The sequence below is a fragment of the Staurois parvus genome, unplaced genomic scaffold (genome assembly GCF_062004578.1).
Source record: "Staurois parvus isolate SC_StPar_1 unplaced genomic scaffold, SC_StPar_1.0 ptg000575l, whole genome shotgun sequence".
NCBI classification, from domain to species: domain Eukaryota; kingdom Metazoa; phylum Chordata; class Amphibia; order Anura; family Ranidae; genus Staurois; species Staurois parvus.
In genome coordinates this window covers 6,273,128-6,296,857 of record NW_028318371.1, presented here as the reverse complement: position 1 = coordinate 6,296,857, position 23,730 = coordinate 6,273,128, and the positions used below count along the sequence as shown (strand labels likewise).

The 23,730-nt window shown below is 45.2% G+C and overlaps 1 protein-coding gene and 1 long non-coding RNA gene across 3 annotated transcripts in view; both read right to left on the bottom strand.

The window, feature by feature from the left end:
* LOC149450389 (uncharacterized) overlaps positions 1-23,730 on the bottom strand; it is a 489,998-nt gene that overhangs the window by 244,961 nt on the left and 221,307 nt on the right. The gene's annotated exons all lie outside the window — the stretch shown is intronic.
* On the bottom strand, positions 619-23,382 carry LOC149450394 (E3 ubiquitin/ISG15 ligase TRIM25-like). Of its 2 annotated transcripts, none has more exons than XM_089692080.1 (2): positions 22,692-23,382; positions 619-1,605 (listed from the first exon to the last, which is right to left on the bottom strand). In XM_089692080.1, the coding sequence occupies exons 1-2, from the start codon at positions 23,359-23,361 to the stop codon at positions 677-679; spliced, it is 1,599 nt and encodes a 532-aa protein (XP_089548206.1). In that variant the 5' UTR covers positions 23,362-23,382; the 3' UTR covers positions 619-676. The 2 variants fall into 2 exon arrangements, with proteins under 2 accessions (XP_089548206.1, XP_089548205.1); XM_089692079.1 differs by having other exon boundaries at positions 22,701-23,361.

The following is a 23,730-nucleotide window of genomic DNA, read 5'->3' as shown; positions in this document are numbered from 1 at the left end:
TCCTATGAAGACAAACTTAAACAATCCTCGGAGTGCCGGTTCACACATATGTGGATTGGATTGGTTTGAACCGCATCCAATCCGCATGACATGTGACATAACATTGCTTCCTATGGTGCCTGTCCACATAGGTCCGGTGCACTGGCGGTGAGAAGGAGTCATGTGAGATTTCTGAGCAGTGCGGTCCAGTTCAGGTGCGGATTACAGGCTACTGACTTCTATGGGAACCGTTTGTAAACCGCACATGTGTGAACGGGATAAAATCCTGACCTGAACCTTTCCTGAACCTGATGTAAACCTGATCTGAACCGCTGAACAACTACTGTGCCAATTAGCTGTGAATCCTGAGCTTCAATCCGCACCGCACATGTGTGAATCAGCTCTTTATTGGGTCACATCAGGCAGACCCGTATACTACACAGCTGATGGGAGATCTAAAGGTTATTGTACAATCAGATTGTATAGTGTGTGGTCAGCCTAATGCTAAATAACCCCCCCCCCCCAAATCTTGCCTTGTTGGGTGTGGAAGTGATGGAGGACACTCTCCTCGGCTGAGATCTACCAGATCTACCGATTGAAGAAATATATTATCTCTACAAACGGTGTCATCCTATGAACCAGATTCACATTTCTCAGCAGATTTCACCAGATTCAGGTCAGATTTCCTGTCATATGATCATTTTACACGTCTCCTGACCCCCCCAGAGATCTTTATACGACCTTTCATTACCCGTAACCCGGCATGGAGGGGCTCAGTGAAGGTGGTGGTGAAGGTGTGGAGGTGTCTGATGGGGTCACACAGATCATAAAAGGACAGCTGCCCGGCCTCATAATCCACATAGATCCTGACTCTATCAGGGGGGGTATCGGGAGATATGAGGATTCTTTTATAATCATGTAATAGATTACACTTATTGTTATCCTTCCACAATCCCCAGGACTTGTTATTATATCCAATTCCTGCCTGCCTTCCTCTCCTCTCTATACTGGGATAACACATCCCGACTCTGCACTCTTCTCCCTCACTGACATCCACTTCCCAGTAATGTCGCCCCGAGGAAAAACTCTGACTGCTTAATACCTGTTCCCAGTACTGAAATCTCTCTGGTGTTTCTGGACGATTCTGCTCTATATCTGACCTGGATGCAGTTTTCATGTCATCTGATATCTGTAGATAATTATGAGCTGTGTTCACATCCAGTAATAAGTCTGAAGCTTCCTGTATATTGAAGCATACATTTCCCCCTTTTATCATATCAGATATCCCTGTGTGTAATGTGTGTGAGATTCCAGCCCCATCCAGATCCCCTCCATCATGGAGGAGTCTATCATGTCTCTCTCTGTCCTCATCATCTCCCTCCTCAGTATCACACAAGTCCCCTGTGTCTGATTCCTGGAGGACAGTCAGGGGGTCGGTCATGTTACACAGCTCCTCAATGTCCCCCATCTTCCTGGACAGATCCTTCTTCTTTATCTCCAGTTGATGGATCATCTCAGACAATGGACATGAAAGCCGCTCTTCCTGGCTGGCGATCTCCCTCAGGACTCTCTTCTCCAGGTCCTCCAGTTGTCTCCTGAGCTCTATGAACAGGGCAGTGACTCTCTCTGTTAGGATGAGAGAAGGAGAAGAAGCGCCTCTAAGTGCAGCATAACACTTTAATGAAGATGAGAAGTAGGAACCCTCCCATGTATGAGGTACAAGTAATGCATGAAATAAAGTGGTGTGGTGTAACATGGGACAGGAGGGGGTTGTCATCGGTGTCACTGAGCTGTCATCGGTAACAATGTGTCAGCGTTCCGCTGGAGCAGCGTTCCGCTGGAGGGGGACAGCTGTGGAGCCGGCCGGCGTGCACGTCCTCCTCAAAGCCGGGGGAAACGCACGCTGGAACGCAGCGATGACATGGGCGTGATGACGTCAGTTACCCAAGGTGCACTGCGACGCGTTTCGGAGTGGGAGTCCGATAGTTGTGTATATACGGAGTTAATCCTCAGAGGGGCTGATTGGCAATTAATTAACCAATTGTTTCAGCAATAATGTGATTATACCATTGTTGTAAGGTGACACTGTGTGGTTAAAAGAGTACGGGAAGAGAATTAAAATTGTAAATGGATGAAAAAATAAGAAGTTATTAATAATGAAAATAAAATAGTATGGGGAAAAATGGAACGGGAAAATGGAAAATAGAGGAAATGGAAAGAAAAGAAAAAGGAATAAATAAATTTGGTTATCAATATTTATAAAATGTGAATAAAAATAGAAATAAATATGGTCAAAATGAAAAATAAAAATTGTAAAATCAAATTTTATATATATATATATATATACACACACAAATAATTTAAAAAAATTATTATAAAAAAATAATAAAGATAAAATAAAAATACATGAAAAAAATATACATTGGGAAATTAAAAAAATAAACTGTAAAATTGAAAAAATTAGAAAATTAAAAAAGTAAATAATCAATAAAATATAAAAATGAAAAATAAAAAATAAGTAAATTAAAATAAATAAAAAATAAAAATTAATTGAAAATTAAAAAAGAATTAAAATTTTATATTATATATATATATATATATATATATATATATATATATATATATATATATATATGTGACAGTGTGACGATCTGTCACCCAGGATTCTCAACTAGGCAGGTTGAGGGGCTCCAGGGTAAGTGTTTGATACGGAGGAAAGTGGCTTTTCACTTTCCTCCTTTGTTTGTAAGGTCTGTTTTGGGATCTGGAGCCTGGAGATTTCAAAGAGATCTGGGAGGGATGAAATCTCCAATCCTGGGACCAGGTTTTGGAATAGGCCAGGAGACTGATTGCACAGGTGTGTGCAGGCCTTTAGATAGAGTCAGGACCAGAGTTCTGGGCTCTACCCCAGCAGATAGGAGTCAGGTGGGCTTCACCTAGGGGAGGTGGAAGCCAGACTAGCTGTGTGCTAGGGGCTATAATTTGGGAAGAGTCTGCAGGAGACTGACATTGAACTGTAAGCCAGGAGGCTGAATCTTTGTTTTGTATGGTGGATACCCCTGTGTGGGAAGCATTATGTTTGAACTTTCATTTAAATAAAAGTGGGCTAAAAAAGGCCCTGAAAAATAAGCGAGTAGCTGTGTGCGTTTAAAAGCTCTATCACGTTGAAGCGAGTTCCAATATATATATATATATATATATATATATATATATATATATATATACCGTATTTTCCGGCGTATAAGACGACTGGGTGTATAAGACGACCCCCTACTTTTCCTGTTAAAATATAGGGTTTGGGCTATACTCGCCGTATAAGACTACCCCTCTTCCAACGCACACCAAATAAGAATTAAAAAACATCAGATTTGATTTCAATATGGTAATTTTAATTCAAATGCTTATGACATGCAGATACCTAGCAGGAAAACTGTCACTTATAAACATAAGGCTGTTTGTCATCAAACATGTAAACATAAAACAGTGCAAGTGGATTAAACTTTTCCTAATTCACTCTAAAGCTGAAAGGAAGGATAAGACAATAAACCCATGGCAGCTGCCATGCTGTTTGTTTTCTAAGCAGTCATCCAAACTGGAACTGATGATGATAGGAGGAAGATAAACAATAGAGAGAGATCAAGTTCCTGGCGAGTCAGCAATGCCCATCATAACTGCAAGGTTTTGCTGGTGTGACAGTTTCCCTTTAAAAGTCTTCAAAATCCTCCTGTTCGTCATCTGATATCATAAGTACATCAATGACATCTTGTGATACATTTGTAAGGCAGTCATCGTATGGATCTAATTCCGTATCAGATGGTGTGGTCTCAGCTTCGGCTTCCTCTTCATCTTGCCACAAGTAGTCATCCTCCATACCATCTAATGAATTTGATATGCCACACTTCTTGAAAGACTTGACTACTGTTTCTGCATCAATATCATTCCAGGCTTTTATGACAAACTTGCACAAAACATCCACCTGTGGAGAACGCATGTTTCCTCCTTTTGTGAATGACTTTTCGCCGCTAACCATCCACTCATTCCACTGTTCTCGAATGCGATCTTTAAATGGCTTGTTTAGGCACACATCCAGTGGCTGTACCAACGATGTCAATCCTGCAGGAATAACTGCCACATCTGTGTTTATTCTTGCAAGCCTTTGCTTGGTGCTGGGAGTTAAATGAGCTCTGAACATATCCCACACCAGTAGACTACGTTTTTGAATAACTCCACCTGGTCGCCTGCTCCATACATTATCAAGCCATAGCTTTACCCCTTCTTCATCCATCCAGCCTTTTTCATTCACATGTACAAAACAACCAACAGGGAACTTGAGTTTCGGCATTGTTTTTCTTTTAAAAATAATCATTGGTCTCAGATTGGCGCCATCAGCTGTGCATGCTAGTACCACTGTAAAACTGGACTTCTCATGTCCAGTTGTTTTAATTAAAATTGTTTTTTCACCTTTTGGATGGACAGTTTTATTTCCAACCATATCAAAATTCATTGGAGTTTCATCCATATTTCCGATACTACTTAACGCATAGCCATGTTTATTGCGCTGTTGTATTACGTATCGATGGAAACTATTTACTTTGGCATCAAGATCTGCAGGTAATTTTTGTGCAATTTTCGTCTTTTGCCTCAGTGTCATATTATACCTTTCCAAGAATCTAGTGCACCAGGATACAGTGGCCTTAAATCTGTTGCTGTGATCTGGGTTAGATTTGGCCCACTGAAGTGCAAACAAACGTATTTTATTTCGTGTCACTATATAACCGTTTTGGCGATGCTCATCCACCATGTCTGCACACTTACCCCTTGGCATACTCTTTAATGCTTTTCCATTTGCTTTCCAGTCCCGAACCATCTTTTCTGTTACTCCATATTGTCTTGCAGCAGCACAGTTATTATGTTCCATGGCAACGTTTACAACTTTAAGTTTGAAGCTGGCTTCATATTTCTTTTTTGCTTGGGGAGCCATGATGGGGTCTTGACTGTTATCCATTTGTATACTGTACTGTATGAACCGGTAAAGATACTGGTGCTGTACTGTACGAACCGGTACAGATACCGGTGCTGTACTGTGTGAACCGGTACAGATACCGGTGCTGTACTGTAAGAACCGGTACAGATACTGGTGCTGTACTGTAAGAACCGGTAAAGATACTGGTGCTGTACTGTATGAACCGTTAAAGATACTGGTGGTGTACTGTATGAACCGGTACAGATACTGGTGCTGTACTGTATGAACCGGTACAGATACTGGTGCTGTACTGTATGAACCGGTAAAGATACTGGTGCTGTACTGCATGAACCGGTAAAGATACTGGTGCTGTACTGTATGAACCGGTACAGATACTGGTGCTGTACTGCATGAACCGGTAAAGATACTGGTGCTGTACTGCATGAACCGGTAAAGATACTGGTGCTGTACTGTAAGAACCGGTAAAGATACTGGTGCTGTACTGCATGAACTGTTAAAGATACTGGTACTGTACTGTACGAACCGGTAAAGATACTGGTGCTGTACTGTACGAACCGGTACAGATACTGGTGCTGTACTGTATGAACCGGTACAGATACTGGTGCTGTACTGTATGAACTGTTAAAGATACTGGTGCTGTACTGTATGAACCGGTAAAGATACTGGTGCTGTACTGTATGAACCGGTACAGATACTGGTGCTGTACTGTATGAACCGGTACAGATACTGGTGCTGTACTGCATGAACCGGTAAAGATACTGGTGCTGTACTGTATGAACCGGTAAAGATACTGGTGCTGTACTGTATGAACCGGTAAAGATACTGGTGCTGTACTGTATGAACCGGTAAAGATACTGGTGCTGTACTGTATGAACTGTTAAAGATACTGGTGCTGTACTGCATGAACCGGTAAAGATACTGGTGCTGTACTGCATGAACCGGTAAAGATACTGGTGCTGTACTGTAAGAACCGGTAAAGATACTGGTGCTGTACTGTATGAACCGGTAAAGATACTGGTGCTGTACTGTATGAACCGGTAAAGATACTGGTGCTGTACTGTATGAACCGGTACAGATACTGGTGCTGTACTGTATGAACCGGTACAGATACTGGTGCTGTACTGTATTCACCACCACATGTATCTGCTCACCAGATAGACTCTGTTTTTTCACCACAGATAAGATGCACACCAAACTTCATTAGAGATGGCCAACATTAGAATTGGCTGAAGTGCAGATGCTCCTGCTTCCCCCTGCCTTCCCTCAGAATAGCCTATACAACAACCAACCAATCACGGCAAGCGATGTACGGTATTTTCTGTGCACACTGTGCACACTGCATACAAAGCCTGCTTGGATTGGGTGGGTCAGCTCTCCCTGCCTGCTCAGCCCTGCCTGTCTCCAAGCGGTACCATAAATTGCACAGAACTGCCACAGTGAAGACATTATAATACTAATAATTAATTACCGTATTTCATAGAAATGAAGGGGACAAGGTCAGATGCAGCAGTACCATACCGGTACTTCCGAGCTGACGCTTCTGCGCATGTCTTCGGCAGCAGTAGACGATCGCTGATCACCATTCCTCGCAGAACTGCAAGAGACGTCGGATGCAGCTGTTCAGTGCTCGATTGATCGTGACTGAAACTGTGACATGCGCAGAAGCGTCAGCTCGGAAGTACGGTAAGGTTTCAGCACAGCACCCGGCGTATAAGACGACCGCTGACTTTGTAGAAGATTTCCAGGGGTTAAAAAGTCGTCTTATACGCCGGAAAATACGGTATATATATATATATGTAGCAGGCTCCTTGTACAAGAGGATTCAGAAGGAATCACATGTTCAGCAGTCAGCTTTCCTCTCTCTCCCCTTTTTGTAAAACCTGGGCATTCTGCCAAGTTCATGACTCATCCACTACACAGCAAAGAACGCTGGGAGGGGGAGGAAGCAGGAAGTGAAGGGGAGAACAGAGAGACACGAGGCTGGAGAAAAGACAGGGACATGTGGAGCCCGTCCAAGCAGAGGAGGAGGCACTACAGCACCCAGCGCGGATAGAGGGACCCTGCTGTGTGTTCAGAGTCTGGTGAGCTGTCCCCTGGAGAGAGTAAGACACACCATTTACACTTTGCATATAGACTGGGACATCCGCACCCCACTGCTGGGATCTCACCCATCCGGGGCCCTGTGCAAGCCACAGATCCCCCTGCCTGCTTTGCCCCTCACCACCAGTGTAATTGAGACTGTCTGCCCCGGGGACTGACACATACTGGGAGATTGCATCCTGCGACTGCCCCTGGTCTTGGGGTGCTTTGTGTTGCGTTTAGACACTGAGGTTGGACCCTCTCAGCCCAGAAACCTAGTAAAATTGGATGTAATCCACACCAGCTGAAACTCCAAAGAAGCCTTCAGCTGCTATTTACTTCATTGTAAGGACTAAACGTGCACCAACTAGAGCTCCACCGTTACAAGGACTGAAGTGGGGGAATCTGGCTTAGTAGCCTTATTAGAGGTACCTCTTTATTGCATTCTGTTCTGACTCTGAGGTGATTTTTGGCTAACGCCCCTCAGAAGCAGAATCATACACCGGTGTGGGTAATACATTTCATTGATAGAGCATAAGTAAGTTTATTTGTTTGATATCAGTTGTATTCTGCTTAAAGTGCGGCTCTGCCATCCGGAGACTCTTGGCTGTGAAGCCCTCTAGTGGCAGACCAAATTTACTGCATTGCATAAAAGAAGAAAAGTAAGTTTGGAAGTTGAAAGGGGAACCCCACCCCTCTACACTGCATTTCATTCTCCATAAAATTGTTCTTGTTTCATTTAACCCTGTTTCAGCAAATTTCTTGGCGGGGTATTTGCTATTCATTACCAGTTGTGCCAGAGGGATTGGGTTTGCTTAGGGTTGGAACTATTGAGCGCAGGACCCATAATATATTCCAGCTTGTCCCAAGGGGCAGTGCTACACGTGGGGGCTCGTCCGGGATTCTTGCTGCTCAATTACCCAACAACCACTCAAGCAGTGCCCTATACCAACTCCTAAGATGGACGTCGCAGCCGCGACCAAGTGGTGCAGCAGGGAAAATGCTTGCCCAGAACAGAGTGTAGTGGTCGAGTTCCCCAGAGAAATGGGGACCGAAGAACAGATTACCAAGATAGTGAATGCACTACCCACAGAGGGAAAGAAAACATGGGTGATAGATGTGATACCCGCCTCAGACACCACCCTGGCATATGCCCTGCTAGAGTGGAAGAAGGGGATCCCTGACAGTTTCCAAGGAGCCAATATCCAAATAGAGGATGGGACAAGGCTCCAGTTACTTCAGTTGAACACCCCCGGGCCTAGTTGTGCAAAACCTGAGAGGGAAGAACCCCTGTCCCAGACACCTCTAGCCACCATAGGCCCGGAATTCCTCACTGCATTGGGGGACTTCATGTTAAAATGCCGCAAAGACCCCTCCCCATACACAGGGATGTATCAGAAGCTCCGATTCTTCTCGGGTAGGCAACCAATACCTACCGGGGAGGATGGCTTTGAAGAGTGGCTAGACCAAGCCATGCAAGCACTAAGTGAATGGGACATTCCTGAGGCCCACAAGAAACAGAGGATTACGGAGAGCCTAAGGGGCCCTGCATTGGAGGCCATTCGCAACCTAAAACTTAGCAAACAGGATTGCACTGCTCAGGGCTATCTAGATATTTTACAAGATGTATTTGGGCGTACTGAAAAGGCTTCAGACCTCATCTATCAGCTAGAGCATACCTACCAAAATGAAAGGGAGAAACTCTCCAGTTACATGGGACATCTAGACAAGATAATATACCAAATTCTGCTAAAAAGGGGAATAGGCCCTGAAAGAGTAGATGAGGTTCGGGCGCAACAAGTCCTATGGGGAGCCAGGCCCCTAGACCCCATTGCCATTCTATTATGAACTCGGCGAGATGGTGGCCTCCTGAACTATCCAGACTTGATCCGGACTGTGAGAGAGGAGGAAGCCATGTTGGATGACAAAGAGAGACAGTCAGACTCTGTTGTAGGGGTCCGGGTAGTCAATGTGGGAGGTGACACCCCTGAAGTTGAACTCCTTAAGACTCAGGTGTCCCAACTAATGGATATGGTGACCTTACTAATGGCAGGACCGTCTGGTTTAGCGAGAGAGACGAGAGCAGTTTCTGAAAACCTGTCAGGAGTTGCCCCAACGCAAGCAACTAGTCCCACCATTCAAATGACCTGCTTTAATTGTGGAGGGACCGGACATGTCAGGAGAGTCTGTCCGAGCCCCATGAAGCCTGAAGCTAAGCGCCAAAACCCGGCGGAAAACTTCAGAGGGCCCTGGTGAAGGAGCAACCCAGGGACCCCACCACCGCAGCTAGCTCCACTAAACCAAGTAAAAGGGGGGTGAGGAGAAAATCTGGCCCTATCCAGAAGGACCCCACCATCCCTTACAAACAGCCTAGGGAAAATGCCACTTCACCTCAGGGAGTCAGTGCACACCTCAAACCTGGGAGTCAACCACGGCTTAGGCCGAGCCAAAACTCCCCCAGGAGGAGAGTAAGGATAAGAGTTGCAGAACAGAAGAAGACGACTACCTGTTCAGCACTCCCTGAGAATTTAGTGGGACCCTCCCCTGTCGTCCCGATTCAGGTAGAAGGGATTTATACCAGGGCTCTTCTGGACACCGGAGCCCAAGTAACCCTTCCGTACCGAGACTTCTATGACAAGCATCTGAAGCATTTGCCCTTGCAGAAGCTGGAAGATCTGGAAATATGGGGCATAGGAACCCAGAAGTTTCCCTATGATGGTTACCTATCGGTCAGACTAACTTTTGATCCTTCCATGACAGGGAAGGCTGAGACTTTCGAAGCCTTAGCTGTCATCTGTCCCCGGCCGCCTGGGGCTAATGGGAGTCCCCTAATCATAGGGACCAACACCAATCTTGTCAGAAGGCTGCTGGCGCCATTGGTCGAAGAGCCCAATGATCAACCCACTTCTGTACATCCCATGCTGAGGCAAGCATATCAGCGCCTGGTACAAGAGAGGAGAGCCCCAGCGGAAAGAATAGGGAAGATATGGCGCCTGGATCAACATGAGAAGGTGCTACAACCCGGAGAGGTGGCGTGTTTACAGGCATCAGTCAAATTGACCTGGAAGGAGCCAGGCCCCTTCATTGTCCTTGAGGCTGGTGGCTGTGAAGAGAACACAGGAGTGGAGATCCTCCCGGAGGTAGTGTCAACAAAAGCGCTACGGAGGAGCCACGGAAAGGTTTCGGTCAGTGTTCATAATCCGACTGCTGCCCCAGTGAAAATCCCAGCTCGGGTGCTGTTAGGACATGTGGATCCTGCAACCCCAATCTTGCCCACTGAGCTAGGGGACGGAAGAGAGAAAGAAATCCCTGTTGATGCGTTTTACCCAAGGAACACCCCCCTTTCCCCGGAAGGGAGAGAGAGAGCGAAGAATCAACTCCTAAGGTGGCGGACTGCATTCTCCAGAAGTGAGTTCGATGTGGGGTGTGCAGAGAGTGCCCATCATCAGATCCGGCTTCGAGAAGACGCCCCATTCAGGGAAAGGGTTCGACGAGTTCCATTGGGAGATTTGGAAGACCTGCGTGAGCAATTGGCAGAGTTGAAGAGGACAGGCATCATCAGAGAGTCCCAAAGCCCATACGCCTCTCCGATAGTGGTGGTCCGGAAGAAGAACGGATCTTTAAGTTTGTGCATCGACTACCGGACGCTAAACCGAAAAACTGTTCCTGATCAGTATACCACCCCCAGGATAGAGGATGCTTTGCAAAGCCTATCAGGGGCAAAGTGGTTCAGTGTGCTGGACCTGAAGAATGGGTATTACCAGATCCCCATGCACCCGGAAGACCAAGAAAAGACAGCGTTCATAACCCCAATAGGGTTCTTTGAATTTGACCGGATGCCTCAAGGTTTGTGCAACTCTCCAGCCACCTTTCAAAGGCTGATGGAGAAGACGGTGGGTGACATGAATTTAATTGAAGTACTGGTATACTTGGACGACATCATTGTGTTCGGGAAGACCCTAGAGGAACATGAGGAGAGATTGGAGAAGGTGCTCAAGAGACTTCATGATGAGGGACTGAAGTTGTCTTTGGAGAAGTGCCAGTTTTACCAACCCTCGGTCAATTACCTGGGTCATATCGTATCTGCCGATGGAGTGGCCACTGACCCCAAGAAGCTGGAAGCTGTCACCTCATGGCCGAGGCCCACAAATGTCACAGAGCTCAGATCTTTCCTGGGGTTTTGCTCCTATTATCGCAGATTCGTCCAGGGCTTTGCTCGGATAGCTCGCCCACTCAATGAACTGCTCAGAAACGAAGAAGACAATGATGATGCAGATCTTTCTAGACCTGCGAAGCCAGCAGTGGGACCCAGGAGGCCTAGGGAATCTATTCAAGGACAATGGACAACCCAGTGTGAAGAGGCCTTTGAACGGCTGAAAAAGAGTCTAACCACCGCCCCAATCCTGGCCTATGCAGACCCAGCCAAGCCGTACAAATTGCATGTGGATGCAAGTAGAGATGGGTTAGGAGGAGTCCTCTATCAAGAACAGAATGGATGCTTGCGACCTGTCGCCTATGTAAGCCGGGGTTTGGCATCCGCTGAGAAGAACTACCCCACCCACAAGCTTTAATTCTTGGCCTTGAAGTGGGCAGTAGTGGACAAACTTCGAGATTACCTATATGGAGCAGAATTCGTGATAAAAACAGATAATAACCCCCTCACATACATTCTCACTACAGCTAAGCTGGATGCCACTGGCCACAGGTGGTTAGCTGCCTTATCGGAGTTCACTTTCAGCCTCAGTTATCGGCCAGGGATTGGGAATAGGGATGCAGATGCCTTATCCCGAAGACCTCACTGTTCCAAGGATTCCCCAGAAGAGTGGACTCAGGTGCCCTCTGAAGGGGTACGAGCCTTATGCCAAGGAGTGGAACACCGAATAAGAGGTGGGTCTAGGGCAGAAGACATTGGGATTTCGGCGTCTGGCTTTCCCAGGTGTTATTGCAATGTCACCCAGGTTGGGGGTGAAGGCCTGCCCAAGCTTTCCAGGAAGGATCTGCGAAGAGATCAGTTGGAAGACCCCCTCTGCAGCCTAGTATTGAAGGCTTTAGAAAGCAAAAGCCCTGATTTGCTTCTTACATCGTCAAGGGAGGCCCGGCAGCTACATCATGAGTGGGATCGGCTACAGTTACGCCACGGAGTGGTCTACCGAAGGGGCCCCTCTGATGATCCTGAAGAGAAATGGCAGCTATTTTTGCCCGCAAAACACAGAGAAATGGTGCTGACCGCTCTCCATGATGACCATGGCCATCTGGGACCAGAAAGAACCTTTTGTTTGGTAAGAGACCGCTTCTACTGGCCCTGCATGCGGACAGAAGTTGAAAGTTACTGTCACTCCTGCATCCGATGTATTCAGAGGAAGACTCTGCCTCAACGAGCTGCCCCAATGGGCCACCTTCAAAGTCAGGGACCCATGGAATTGGTGTGCATTGACTTCCTGTGCCTGGAGTCGGATCAGAGTGGACAGGGAAATATTTTGGTAGTGACTGACCATTTTACCAGGTATGCCCAGGCTTTTCCTGCTAGAGATCAGTTAGCATCAACTGTGGCAAAGATTTTAGTAGAAAGGTTCTTTGTGCATTACGGACTACCACAACGTATCCACTCAGACCAAGGGAGAGATTTTCGAGAGCAATCTCATCAAGAGACTCTTGAGTCTACTAGGCATCCAAAAGTCAAGGACTACTCCATACCATCCTCAGGGAGATCCTCAGCCAGAGAGATTCAATCGTACCCTCCTGAATATGCTCGGGACTTTGACTTCAGTGCAAAAGCAACACTGGAGTAAGCATGTAGCAGCCATCGTACATGCCTACAATAGCACTGCCAACGACGCTACAGGATACTCTCCTTACCGGCTGATGTTCGGCCGGGAAGCCCGACTGCCAGTAGACTTGGCTTTTGGAACCTCTGTAGACCATACCTCTGCAGCTTCCCATAGAGGATATGTGGACCACCTAAGGAAAAGCCTGAAGATTGCTTATGAGAAGGCTCAAGCTACCTCAGACGCCAGGGGTCAGAGAAACAAAGAGAACTTTGATCTCAGAGTGCGAGTACAGGACTTACAATCTGGAGACAGAGTCTTACTGAGAAATCTGGGTATCCCTGGAAAACACAAGTTGGCAAATCGGTGGCGATCAGAGCCCTATGTCATATGCAAACAATTGCCTGGATTGCCAGTTTACCAGATCCGACCGGAAAAGGGTGTTGGCCCACTCAAAACCTGGCACCGCAACCACCTTTTGCCTTTGTCAGATGCAGTCCGTCTACCATCACAATCTGATCCACAGTCTACCCCCTCAACTTCTCAGAGGACTAGACCTGTGACCAGGTCTCAACCCACACCACCTCCTGCAAATGAAGAGGACAGTGAGAGTGAGGAGGTAGGGACAGATTTGCTGTGGCCATCTGACATTTCCGAACCCACCACTCGTTTTTCCACTGGAGTGACTGACGTAGTTCCTCTTAGGCCAGAGGCTCCTGAATTTGTGCCTCAGGCCCAACCTACAGAAGATTTGCAAGAGCCTGAGCCTTCTCTACCCGAGTTAGAACCCGAAGACTCTGGGTCCATTGTTGATGAGGGAGAAGACGTGGAGGAAGCTGAACTGGGAGAGACAGAGAGCATTGAGCAAGAAGCAAGGGTTGATGAGTCAGTAGTGTCAGAACCAACATCGGAACCAACACCAGAACCATTGCTAGAGCCCAGGGAACAGAGAGAGCGTAGAGTTATTCAACCCCCAAAAAGACTGACATATGATGTGTTGGGTGAAAACTCTGAAAAAGTAATACATGCTTCTCAAAGGACTCTCGTGACGCCTGGTTCTCCTACCGCAGTTTCGGTAGGGGACAGCCCTAACTCACCCCCTGGCACATCTGGTTGGGCCATTCCCATTAGTGTGGCCTATGGGCAGGACAACCCTCACTCTGCTACATGGTGGGAGGTTCCTCTGCCAGATTCTTATGCAAGTGTGAATAATTTAATTTCCTGTGTGTACTAACTTTGCTTTTTCTCCGCGTGTATATAAAAAGCATGTAACAGGTTGCTTTTACTGCTGTCTTTGGAGGACCAAAGCTTCTCTGGTGGGGGGAGTGTGTAGCAGGCTCCTTGTACAAGAGGATTCAGAAGGAATCACATGTTCAGCAGTCAGCTTTCCTCTCTCTCCCCTTTTTGTAAAACCTGGGCATTCTGCCAAGTTCATGACTCATCCACTACACAGCAAAGAACGCTGGGAGGGGGAGGAAGCAGGAAGTGAAGGGGAGAACAGAGAGACACGAGGCTGGAGAAAAGACAGGGACATGTGGAGCCCGTCCAAGCAGAGGAGGAGGCACTACAGCACTCAGCGCGGATAGAGGGACCCTGCTGTGTGTTCAGAATCTGGTGAGCTGTCCCCTGGAGAGAGTAAGACACACCATTTACACTTTGCATATAGACTGGGACATCCGCACCCCACTGCTGGGATCTCACACATCCAGGGCCCTGTGCAAACCACAGATCCCCCTGCCTGCTTTGCCCCTCACCACCAGTGTAATTGAGACTGTCTGCCCCGGGGACTGACACATACTGGGAGATTGCATCCTGCGACTGCCCCTGGTCTTGGGGTGCTTTGTGTTGCGTTTAGACACTGAGGTTGGACCCTCTCAGCCCAGAAACCTAGTAAAATTGGATGTAATCCACACCAGCTGAAACTCCAAAGAAGCCTTCAGCTGCTATTTACTTCATTGTAAGGACTAAACGTGCACCAACTAGAGCTCCACCGTTACAAGGACTGAAGTGGGGGAATCTGGCTTAGTAGCCTTATTAGAGGTACCTCTTTATTGCATTCTGTTCTGACTCTGAGGTGATTTTTGGCTAACGCCCCTCAGAAGCAGAATCATACACCGGTGTGGGTAATACATTTCATTGATAGAGCATAAGTAAGTTTATTTGTTTGATATCAGTTGTATTCTGCTTAAAGTGCGGCTCTGCCATCCGGAGACTCTTGGCTGTGAAGCCCTCTAGTGGCAGACCAAATTTACTGCATTGCATAAAAGAAGAAAAGTAAGTTTGGAAGTTGAAAGGGGAACCCCACCCCTCTACACTGCATTTCATTCTCCATAAAATTGTTCTTGTTTCATTTAACCCTGTGTCAGCAAATTTCTTGGCGGGGTATTTGCTATTCATTACCAGTTGTGCCAGAGGGATTGGGTTTGCTTAGGGTTGGATCTATTGAGCGCAGGACCCATAATATATTCCAGCTCGTCCCAAGGGGCAGTGCTACATATATATATATATGAGATAGACGTGCACGTCCTCCGCAAAGCCAGGGGGGAACGCGCGCTGGAACGTATGCTGGAACGCAGCGACGACGTGGGCGTGATGACGTCAGTTATGGGTGAAAAATTAAGACGTTATTATTAATGAAAATAAAATGGTATGGGAAAAAATGAAACGGGAAAATGGAAAAATGGAAAACAGAGGAAATGAAAAGAAAAGAAAAAGGAAAAAAGACATTTGGTTATCAATATTTATAAAATGTGAATAAAAGTAGAAATGGTCCAAATAATAATGTAAAATCAAATGTAATTATATATATATGTAAAAAATAAAATATATAAAATGTTTATATATATATATATATATATATAAAAAAATATATATATACACAAAAAATTAAAAATTATAAAATAAAAATATAAAATTAAAATACATTAAATATATATACATTGGGAAATTAAAAAATAATAAACTATAAAATTTAAAAATTACAAAATTTAAAAAATAATCAATGAAATACAAAAATGAAAAATAAAAAATAAGTAAACAAATGAAAAATAAAAATAAAAAATAAAAAATGTAAATTAATAAAAATTAAAAAATAAGAATTAAAATAAAAAAATATATATAAAAATTAGATATGTTGCACACAATGGTGTATGCTTGGTGAAATGGCTCATAAATTTAGCTAGTGGCATAGGATGTGAAGATGGAAGCACGCAGTACCATGATCCGGTGCCAGCTGTGTCCTCCGGACGCAGTGAAACACCGATCATTGGACGGGACCTCTGTACGAGGGCTCGATCATGCGATCACTGATTGGCCAATCAGTGATCACATGCAAAGTAGTAAGCAAGATGTCACATCATTGCTTACTACGTGTGAAATCTATGAATGATCACAGAGGTCACATGGTACAAGGCTATTCACAACAGCATTGTACCATGTGACCAGCTGTGACCAATCACAGCTCACTCAGTAGTTCTCAATGACTGCAAGAATGCAACCAAAGAGAAAGAGAAATGATTGATTTACATCCTATATGGGTGTAAAAGCAATCAATGTAAAAAGTAAAAAAAAAAATCTTCATCACCCCCCACAAGTAGTACAGTGTCACCATGGTAACACTGTACTGCTGGGGTGACAGTATGTAAAAAAAAAACATAAATAATAAAAAAATAAAAATTTAAAAAATAAAATGTTTAAAAATTATAATTTTTGGTTATAGACTAATTTGGCTTATTTTTTTTAACTAAAAAGATAACGGAATACATTTTGGACAATATTTATTATGAAATATTATTTATTTGCAAATTTTTATAAGAAAAACACTTTTTGCAAAATTTTTGGACATTTTAATTTACATAGCAAAAAAATAAAAATCCCAGCGGTGAATAAATACCACCAAAATAAAGCTTTATCTGTCTCAAAAAAATGGTAAAAAGTTCATATGGGTACAGAGTTGCATGACAGCGCAATTGTCATTCAAAGTGTGATAGCGCTAAAAGCTGAAAATTGTCCTGGTCAGGAAGGAGGTAAAAGTGTCCGGACTGGAAGGGGTTAAAAGGTGAAACTAATATATGAGATAGACTCATTACATGCAAAGCAAGATAGTTCCAGCCGTGATTTGTCATCATTGTGATGATTATGGCTTACAGCTCATGAAAACCCCAAATCCACAATCTCAGAAAATGAGAATATTCCATGCAATCAATAAAACACGGATTGTACATAGAACAATATCGGACCTCTGAAAAGTAGAAGCTGCATATGTACTCAGTACTTGGTTTGGGCCCCTTTTGCAGCAATTACTGCCTCAATGCAGCGTGGCATGGAAGCTATCAGCCTGTGGCACTGCTGAGGTGTTATGGAAGACCAAGATGCTTCAATAGCGGCCTTCAGCTCTTCTGCATTGTTCGGTCTCATGTCTCTCATCTTTCTCTTGGCAATGCCCCATAGATTCTCTATGGGGTTCAGGTCAGGTGAGTTTGCTGGCCAATCAAGCACAGTAATCCCATGGTCATTGAAACAGGTTTTGGTGCTTTTGGCAGTGTGGGCGGTGCCAACTCCTGCTGGAAAATGAAGTCAACATCCCCATAAAGCTGGTCTGTGGAAGGAAGCATGAAGTGCTCCAAAATCTCCTGATAGACGGCTGCATTGACCCTGGACTTAATGAAGCACCGTGGACCAACACCAGCAGATGACATGGCTCCCCAAATCAACACAGACTGTGGAAACTTCACACTGGACTTCAAGCATCTTGCAATGTGTGCCTCTCCATTCTTCCTCCATACTCGGGGTCCTTGGGCCTCTCCATTCTTCCTCCATACTCGGGGTCCTTGTGCCTCTCCATTCTTCCTCCATACTTGGGGTCCTTGTGCCTCTCCATTCTTCCTCCATACTCGGGGTCCTTGGGCCTCTCCATTCTTCCTCCATACTCGGGGTCCTTGGGCCTCTCCATTCTTGCTCCATACTCGGGGTCCTTGTGCCTCTCCATTCTTCCTCCATATTCGGGGTCCTTGGGCCTCTCCATTCTTCCTCCATACTTGGGGTCTTTGGTTTCCAAATGAGATGCAAAAGTTGCTCTGATCAGAAAAGAGAACTTTGGACCACTGAGCAACAGACCAGGTCTGTTTTTCTTTAGCCCAGGTAAGACGCTTCTGACGTTGTTTGTTGGTCAGGAGTGGCTTGACAAGAGGAATACGACATTTGAAGCCCATGTCCAGGATCCGTCTGTGTGTGGTGGCTCTTGATGCACTGACTCCAGCCTCAGTCCACTCCTTGTGAAAGTCCCCAACACTTTTGAATGGCCTTTTCCTGACAATCCTCTCCAGGCTGCGGTCATCCCTGCTGCTTGTGCACCTTTTTCTTCCACACGTTTCCCTTCCACATAACTTTCTATTAATGTGCTTTGATACAGCACTTTGGGAACATCCAACTTCTTTTGCAATTACTTTTTGAGGCTTTCCCTCCTTATGGAGGGTGTCAATGATGGTTTTCTGCACAACTGTCAGGTCAGCAGTCTTTCCCATGATTGTGATTCCTACTGAACCAGACTGAGAGACCATTTAAAGGCTCAGGAACCCTTTGCAGGTGTTATGGCTTAATTATCTGATTAGAGTGGGACACTTTGAGCCGAGAATATTGCACCTTTTCACAATATTCTCATTTTCTGAGATTGTGGATTTGGGGATTTCATGAGCTGTAAGCCATAATCATCACAATGATGACAAATCACAGCTTGAACTATCTTGCTTTGCATGTAATGAGTCTCATATATTAGTTTCACCTTTTAAGTTGCTGCACTGAAATAAATGAACTTTTGCACCATATTCTAATTTTTCGAGTTTCACCTGTAGAATAACGACAATATTACAAATATAAAAAGAAAAGTATTATTATTATTATACAGGATTTATGGCGCCAACTGTTTGCTCAGCGCTTTACAATATAACGGAGACAATACAGCAACAATACAGTTCAATACAAAAGGGATTTGAGGGCCCTGATCCTTGGAGCTTACAATCTAGGAGGGAGGGGCTAGTGGTACAAAAGGTAGTAACTGTGGTGGATGGACTGGTTGGAAAAGTAGAAGATTCAAGTATTAGCTGAGGACAGGATAGGCTTCCCTGAAGAGATAGGTTTTCAGAGATCGCCTAAAAGTGAGCAGAGTAGGCGATAGTCTGATACATTGGGGTAGAGAGTTCCAGAGGATGGGGGAAGCTCTGGAGAAGTCCTGGAGATGAGCATGGGAGGAGGAGACAAGGGAGCTAGAGAGTAGGAGGTCTTGCGAGGATCGGAGAGTACGGTTTGGGTGATATTTAGAGACAAGATCGGTGATGTAATTTGGGGCAGAGTTATAAATGGCTTTATACGTTATTGTTAATGTTTTGAATTTTATCCGTTGGGCAATGGGAAGCCAGTGGAGGGATTGGCAGAGAGGGGTGGAGGACACTGAGTGGAGGTCAGTGGAGGGATTGGCAGAGAGGGGTGGAGGACACTGAGTGGAGGTCAGTGGAGGGATTGGCAGAGAGGGGTGGAGGACACTGAGTGGAGGCCAGTGGAGGGATTGGCAGAGAGGGGTGGCAGATACAGAATGGTTAGTAAGGTGGATGAGTCTGACAGCAGCATTCATGACTGAAGAGGGGATAGCCTGTGATGAGGTTGGCCAATGAGGAGGGAGTTACAATAGTCGAGGTGAGATATAACAAGGGAGTGAATAAGTTGCTTAGTGGTTTCTGGGGTTAGGAACGGTCGTATCTTGGAGATGTTGCGGAGGTGAAGTCTACAAGATTTGGACAGTGATTGGATTTGGGGCTGGAAGGACAGATGGGAGTCTAGGATTACACCTAGTACCCTGGCATGAGGGGAGGGACTGATGATTGTGTTACTGATCTTGATGGAGAAGTCAGGGGAGGGGGCAAGGGCTGGAGGGAATACTAAGAGCTCAGTTTTGGAAAGATTGAGTTTGAGGAAGTGGAGTGACATTCATGCCGATATGTCACTTAGTAGCTTAGTAATGCGAGAGGAGACTGAAGGGGTGAGGTGAGGGGTAGAAAGATAGATTTGTGTGTCATCAGCATAGAGATGGTACTTAAAGCCATGGGAGTTTATCAAGTGACCAAGAGAGGAGGTGTAGATGGAGAAGAGAAGGAGTCCAAGGACACAACCTTGAGGGACCCCTACAGAAAGAGGGAGTGAAGAGGAGGAGGCAGCATTATAGATAACACTAAAGGAGTGATAGGTAGGAGGAGAACTATTAGAGAGCAGAGTCTCGGAGGCCAAGAGAGTGGAGTTTTTTGAGGAGGAGGGGATGGTCAACCGTATCAAAAGCCGCAGAGAGGTCAAGTAGAAAGAGTACGGAGTAGTGGCCATTGGTTGGGATGAGTACGGAGTAGTGGTCATTGGTTGGGATGAGTACGGAGTAGTGGCCATTGGATTTAGCAGTTAGTAGATCATTAGTGAGGTTTAGTAGGGCAGTTTCAGTGGAGTGTAGTGAGCGAAAGCCAGACTGTAAAGGGTCAAGAAGGTTGTTGTCGGTGAAGTGGGAGCTCAGGAGATTGTAGACTAAGCGTTCTAGGAGTTTAGAGGTAAATGGCAGCAGGGAGATGGGTCTTAGGTTGTTCAGGTTGGTGGGGTCCAGGGAGGGCTTTTTAAGTATGGGAGTGACATGCACATGCTTTAGAGGGGAGGGGAAGGCACCAGTAGAGAGGGAAAGATTGAAGATGTGAGTGAGGGAGCATAGGATGGAAGAAGAGGGTGACCGTAGTAGTTGTGAGGGGACAGGATCCAAGGGGTAGGTGGTGAGACGGGTTTCTGAGAAAAATGCCCCTACGAATTGCGTCAGTCTTGTTTTTGAAATGATTTGCAATCTCATGAGCAATGAGTGAGGTACTGGGTGGGGGTGTAGGTGGAGAAAGTAGAGAGTGAAAAGTATAGAAGAGGCGACGAGGACTGGATGACAAGGTATTAACAATTATATATATATATATATGTGTGAAATTCAAAAAATTAGAATATCGTGCAAAAGTTCATTTATTTCAGTGCAGCAACTTAAAAGGTGAAACTAATATATGAGACTCATTACATGCAAAGCAACATAGTTCAAGCTGTGATTTGTCATCATTGTTGTGATGATTATGGCTTACAGCTCATGAAAACACCAAATCCACAAACTCAGAAAATGAGAATATTCCATGCAATCAATAAAACAAGGATTGTACATAAAACAATATCGGACCTCTGAAAAGTAGAAGCATGCATATGTACTCAGTACTTGGTTTGGGCCCCTTTTGCAGCAATTACTGCCTCAATGCGGCGTGGCATGGAAGCTATCAGCCTGTGGCACTGCTGAGGTGTTATGGAAGACCAGGATGCTTCAATAGCGGCCTTCAGCTCTTCTGCATTGTTCGGTCTCATGCCTCTCATCTTTCTCTTGGCAATGCCCCATAGATTCTCTCTGGGGTTCAGGTCAGGCGAGTTTGCTGGCCAATCAAGCACAGTAATCCCACGGTCATTGAACCAGGTTTTGGTGCTTTTGGCAGTGTGGGCAGGTGCCAAGTCCTGCTGGAAAATGAAGTCAGCATCCCCATAAAGCTTGTCTGCGGAAGGAAGCATGAAGTGCTCCAAAATCTCCTGGTAGACGGCTGCGTTGACCCTGGACTTAATGAAGCACAGTGGACCAACACCAGCAGATGACATGGCTCCCCAAATCAACACAGACTGTGGAAACGTCACACTGGACTTCAAGCATCTTGCAGTGTGTGCCTCTCCATTCTTCCTCCATACTCGGGGTCCTTGTGCCTCTCCATTCTTCCTACATACTCGGGGTCCTTGGGCCTCTTTATTTTTCCTCCATACTCGGGGTCCTTGAACCTCTCCATTCTTCCGCAATACTCGGGGTCCTTGGTTTCCAAATGAGATGCAAAAGTTGCTCTCATCAGAAAAGAGGACTTTGGACCACTGAGCAACAGACCAGGTCTGTTTTTCTTTAGCTCAGGTAAGACGCTTATGATGTTGCTTGTTGTTCAGGAGCGGCTTGACAAGAGGAATACGACATTTGAAGCCCATGTCCAGGATCCGTCTGTGTGTGGTGGCTCTTGATGCACTGACTCCAGCCTCAGTCCACTCCTTGTGAAAGTCCCCAACACTTTTGAATGGCCTTTTCCTGACAATTCTCTCCAGGCTGCGGTTATCCCTGCTGCTTGTGCACCTTTTTCTTCCACACTTTTACCTTCCACATAACTTTCTATTATTGTGCTTTGATACAGCACTTTGGGAACATCCAACTTCTTTTGCAATTACCTTTTGAGGCTTTCCCTCCTTATGGAGGGTGTCAGTGATGGTGTCAGGTCAGCAGTCTTTCCCATGATTGTGATTCCTACTGAACCAGACTGAAAGACCATTTAAAGGCTCAGGAACCCTTTGCAGGTGTTATGGCTTAATTAGCTGATTAGAGTGGGACACTTTGAGCCGAGAATATTCCACCTTTTCACAATATTCTCATTGAGACTGTGGATTTGGGGTTTTCATGAGCTGTAAGGCATAATCATCACAATGATGACAAATCACGGCTTGAACTATCTTGCTTTGCATGTAATGAGTCTATCTCATATATTAGTTTCACCTTTTAAGTTGCTGCACTGAAATAAATGAACTTTTGCACGATATTCTAATTTTTTGAGTTTCACCTGTATATATACAGTATATATGTATGGGGAATGGAATTATTAATTATTTATGAAGCAGCGGGGGGATGATGCATAGATATGATCAAAATGTTGTGGTAGAGGGACCATATAATCTGGGACGGAGTTCGTAAAATTCAAAAATCAGAAAAAACAATAATAAAAATAAAATAGAAAAACTAGATTATAAATAAAAAATTGTTAGACCTGTTAGACCAGCTGATTTTTCTTGTACTTTTCCCTTACGTTCCTGCAGACTCTGGACTCTTTTCTCCGTCTTCTCTGTCTCTGTCATCAGTTTCTGCAGAACGTTTCTCAGTTTCTGTTTCTTCTTCTCAGAAGCCTCATCCAGAGTCTCCACCTTGTGTCCCTGGTGTTCTCCAGCCAAACTGCAGGACACACAGATACAGGCGGCATCTACAGCACAGTAATATTTAAGAAGCTCCCTATGGATGGCGCATTTTCTGTTCTCCATGGAAGTGGTGGGGTTAGTTAGGACATGTTCTGGTGACGTGCTGTGGATTTTCAGGTGATTATCACACAGAGAAGCTTCACACATCAGACAGGATCTAACAGCAGGTACAGGAGAGTGAATGCAGTAAGTACAGAAGATTCCAGTCTTCTTCTCATCTGGCTGAGTAGACCGGAAGGTCTCCACTATGTTACGTAGTGTGATGTTCCTCTGCAATGCAGGCCGATCCTGGAACTCTTCTCTGCACTGAGGACAGGAATAACCTCCAGACCCCTCCTGTGTATCCAACGAGCGATCAATACAGACCCGGCAGAAGTTGTGTCCACATCTCAGGTTTACAGGATCGGTATAAATGTTCAGACAGATGGAACAGTCCAGCTCCTCTCTCAGATCAGCAGACGCCATCGCTGATAGCAGAAGAGAGAAATGAAACAAAAAAAGTCTCCAACACGGAAAATCTAAAGGTCGTCTCACATTTCTCAGCACAGGGCGGGGCTGAGCTGGTGTTGTAGTTTTATCTTCAGGAAGTTTGTGGATAAAGCAAATGTTTATAAATTAAAGGGATATATTCCGACATTTGTGAACTGATCTGTTTTTTTTATACGTCATATTGATTTTAAATTGTAAATTGCATCTGCAGACAAGACATAAAACTGGGTTATATACCGCAGCGTGAAATGCCATTGGCAGGTTTCTGTTTGTTGTATTTTGTGGTTAAGGCTGAGTTCACACACAAATGCACAGGAATCGTTGCATTTCCCCCACCACATAGCA

Coding starts and splice junctions, on each gene's coding strand:
- LOC149450394 (XM_089692080.1), bottom strand. CDS start 23,361: ATGGCGTCTGCTGATCTGAGAGAGGAGCTGGACTGTTCCATCTGTCTG. Junction 1,606..22,691: donor AAAATCAGCTGGTCTAACAG/GTCTAACAATTT, acceptor TCATCCTAACAG/AGAGAGTCACTGCCCTGTTC.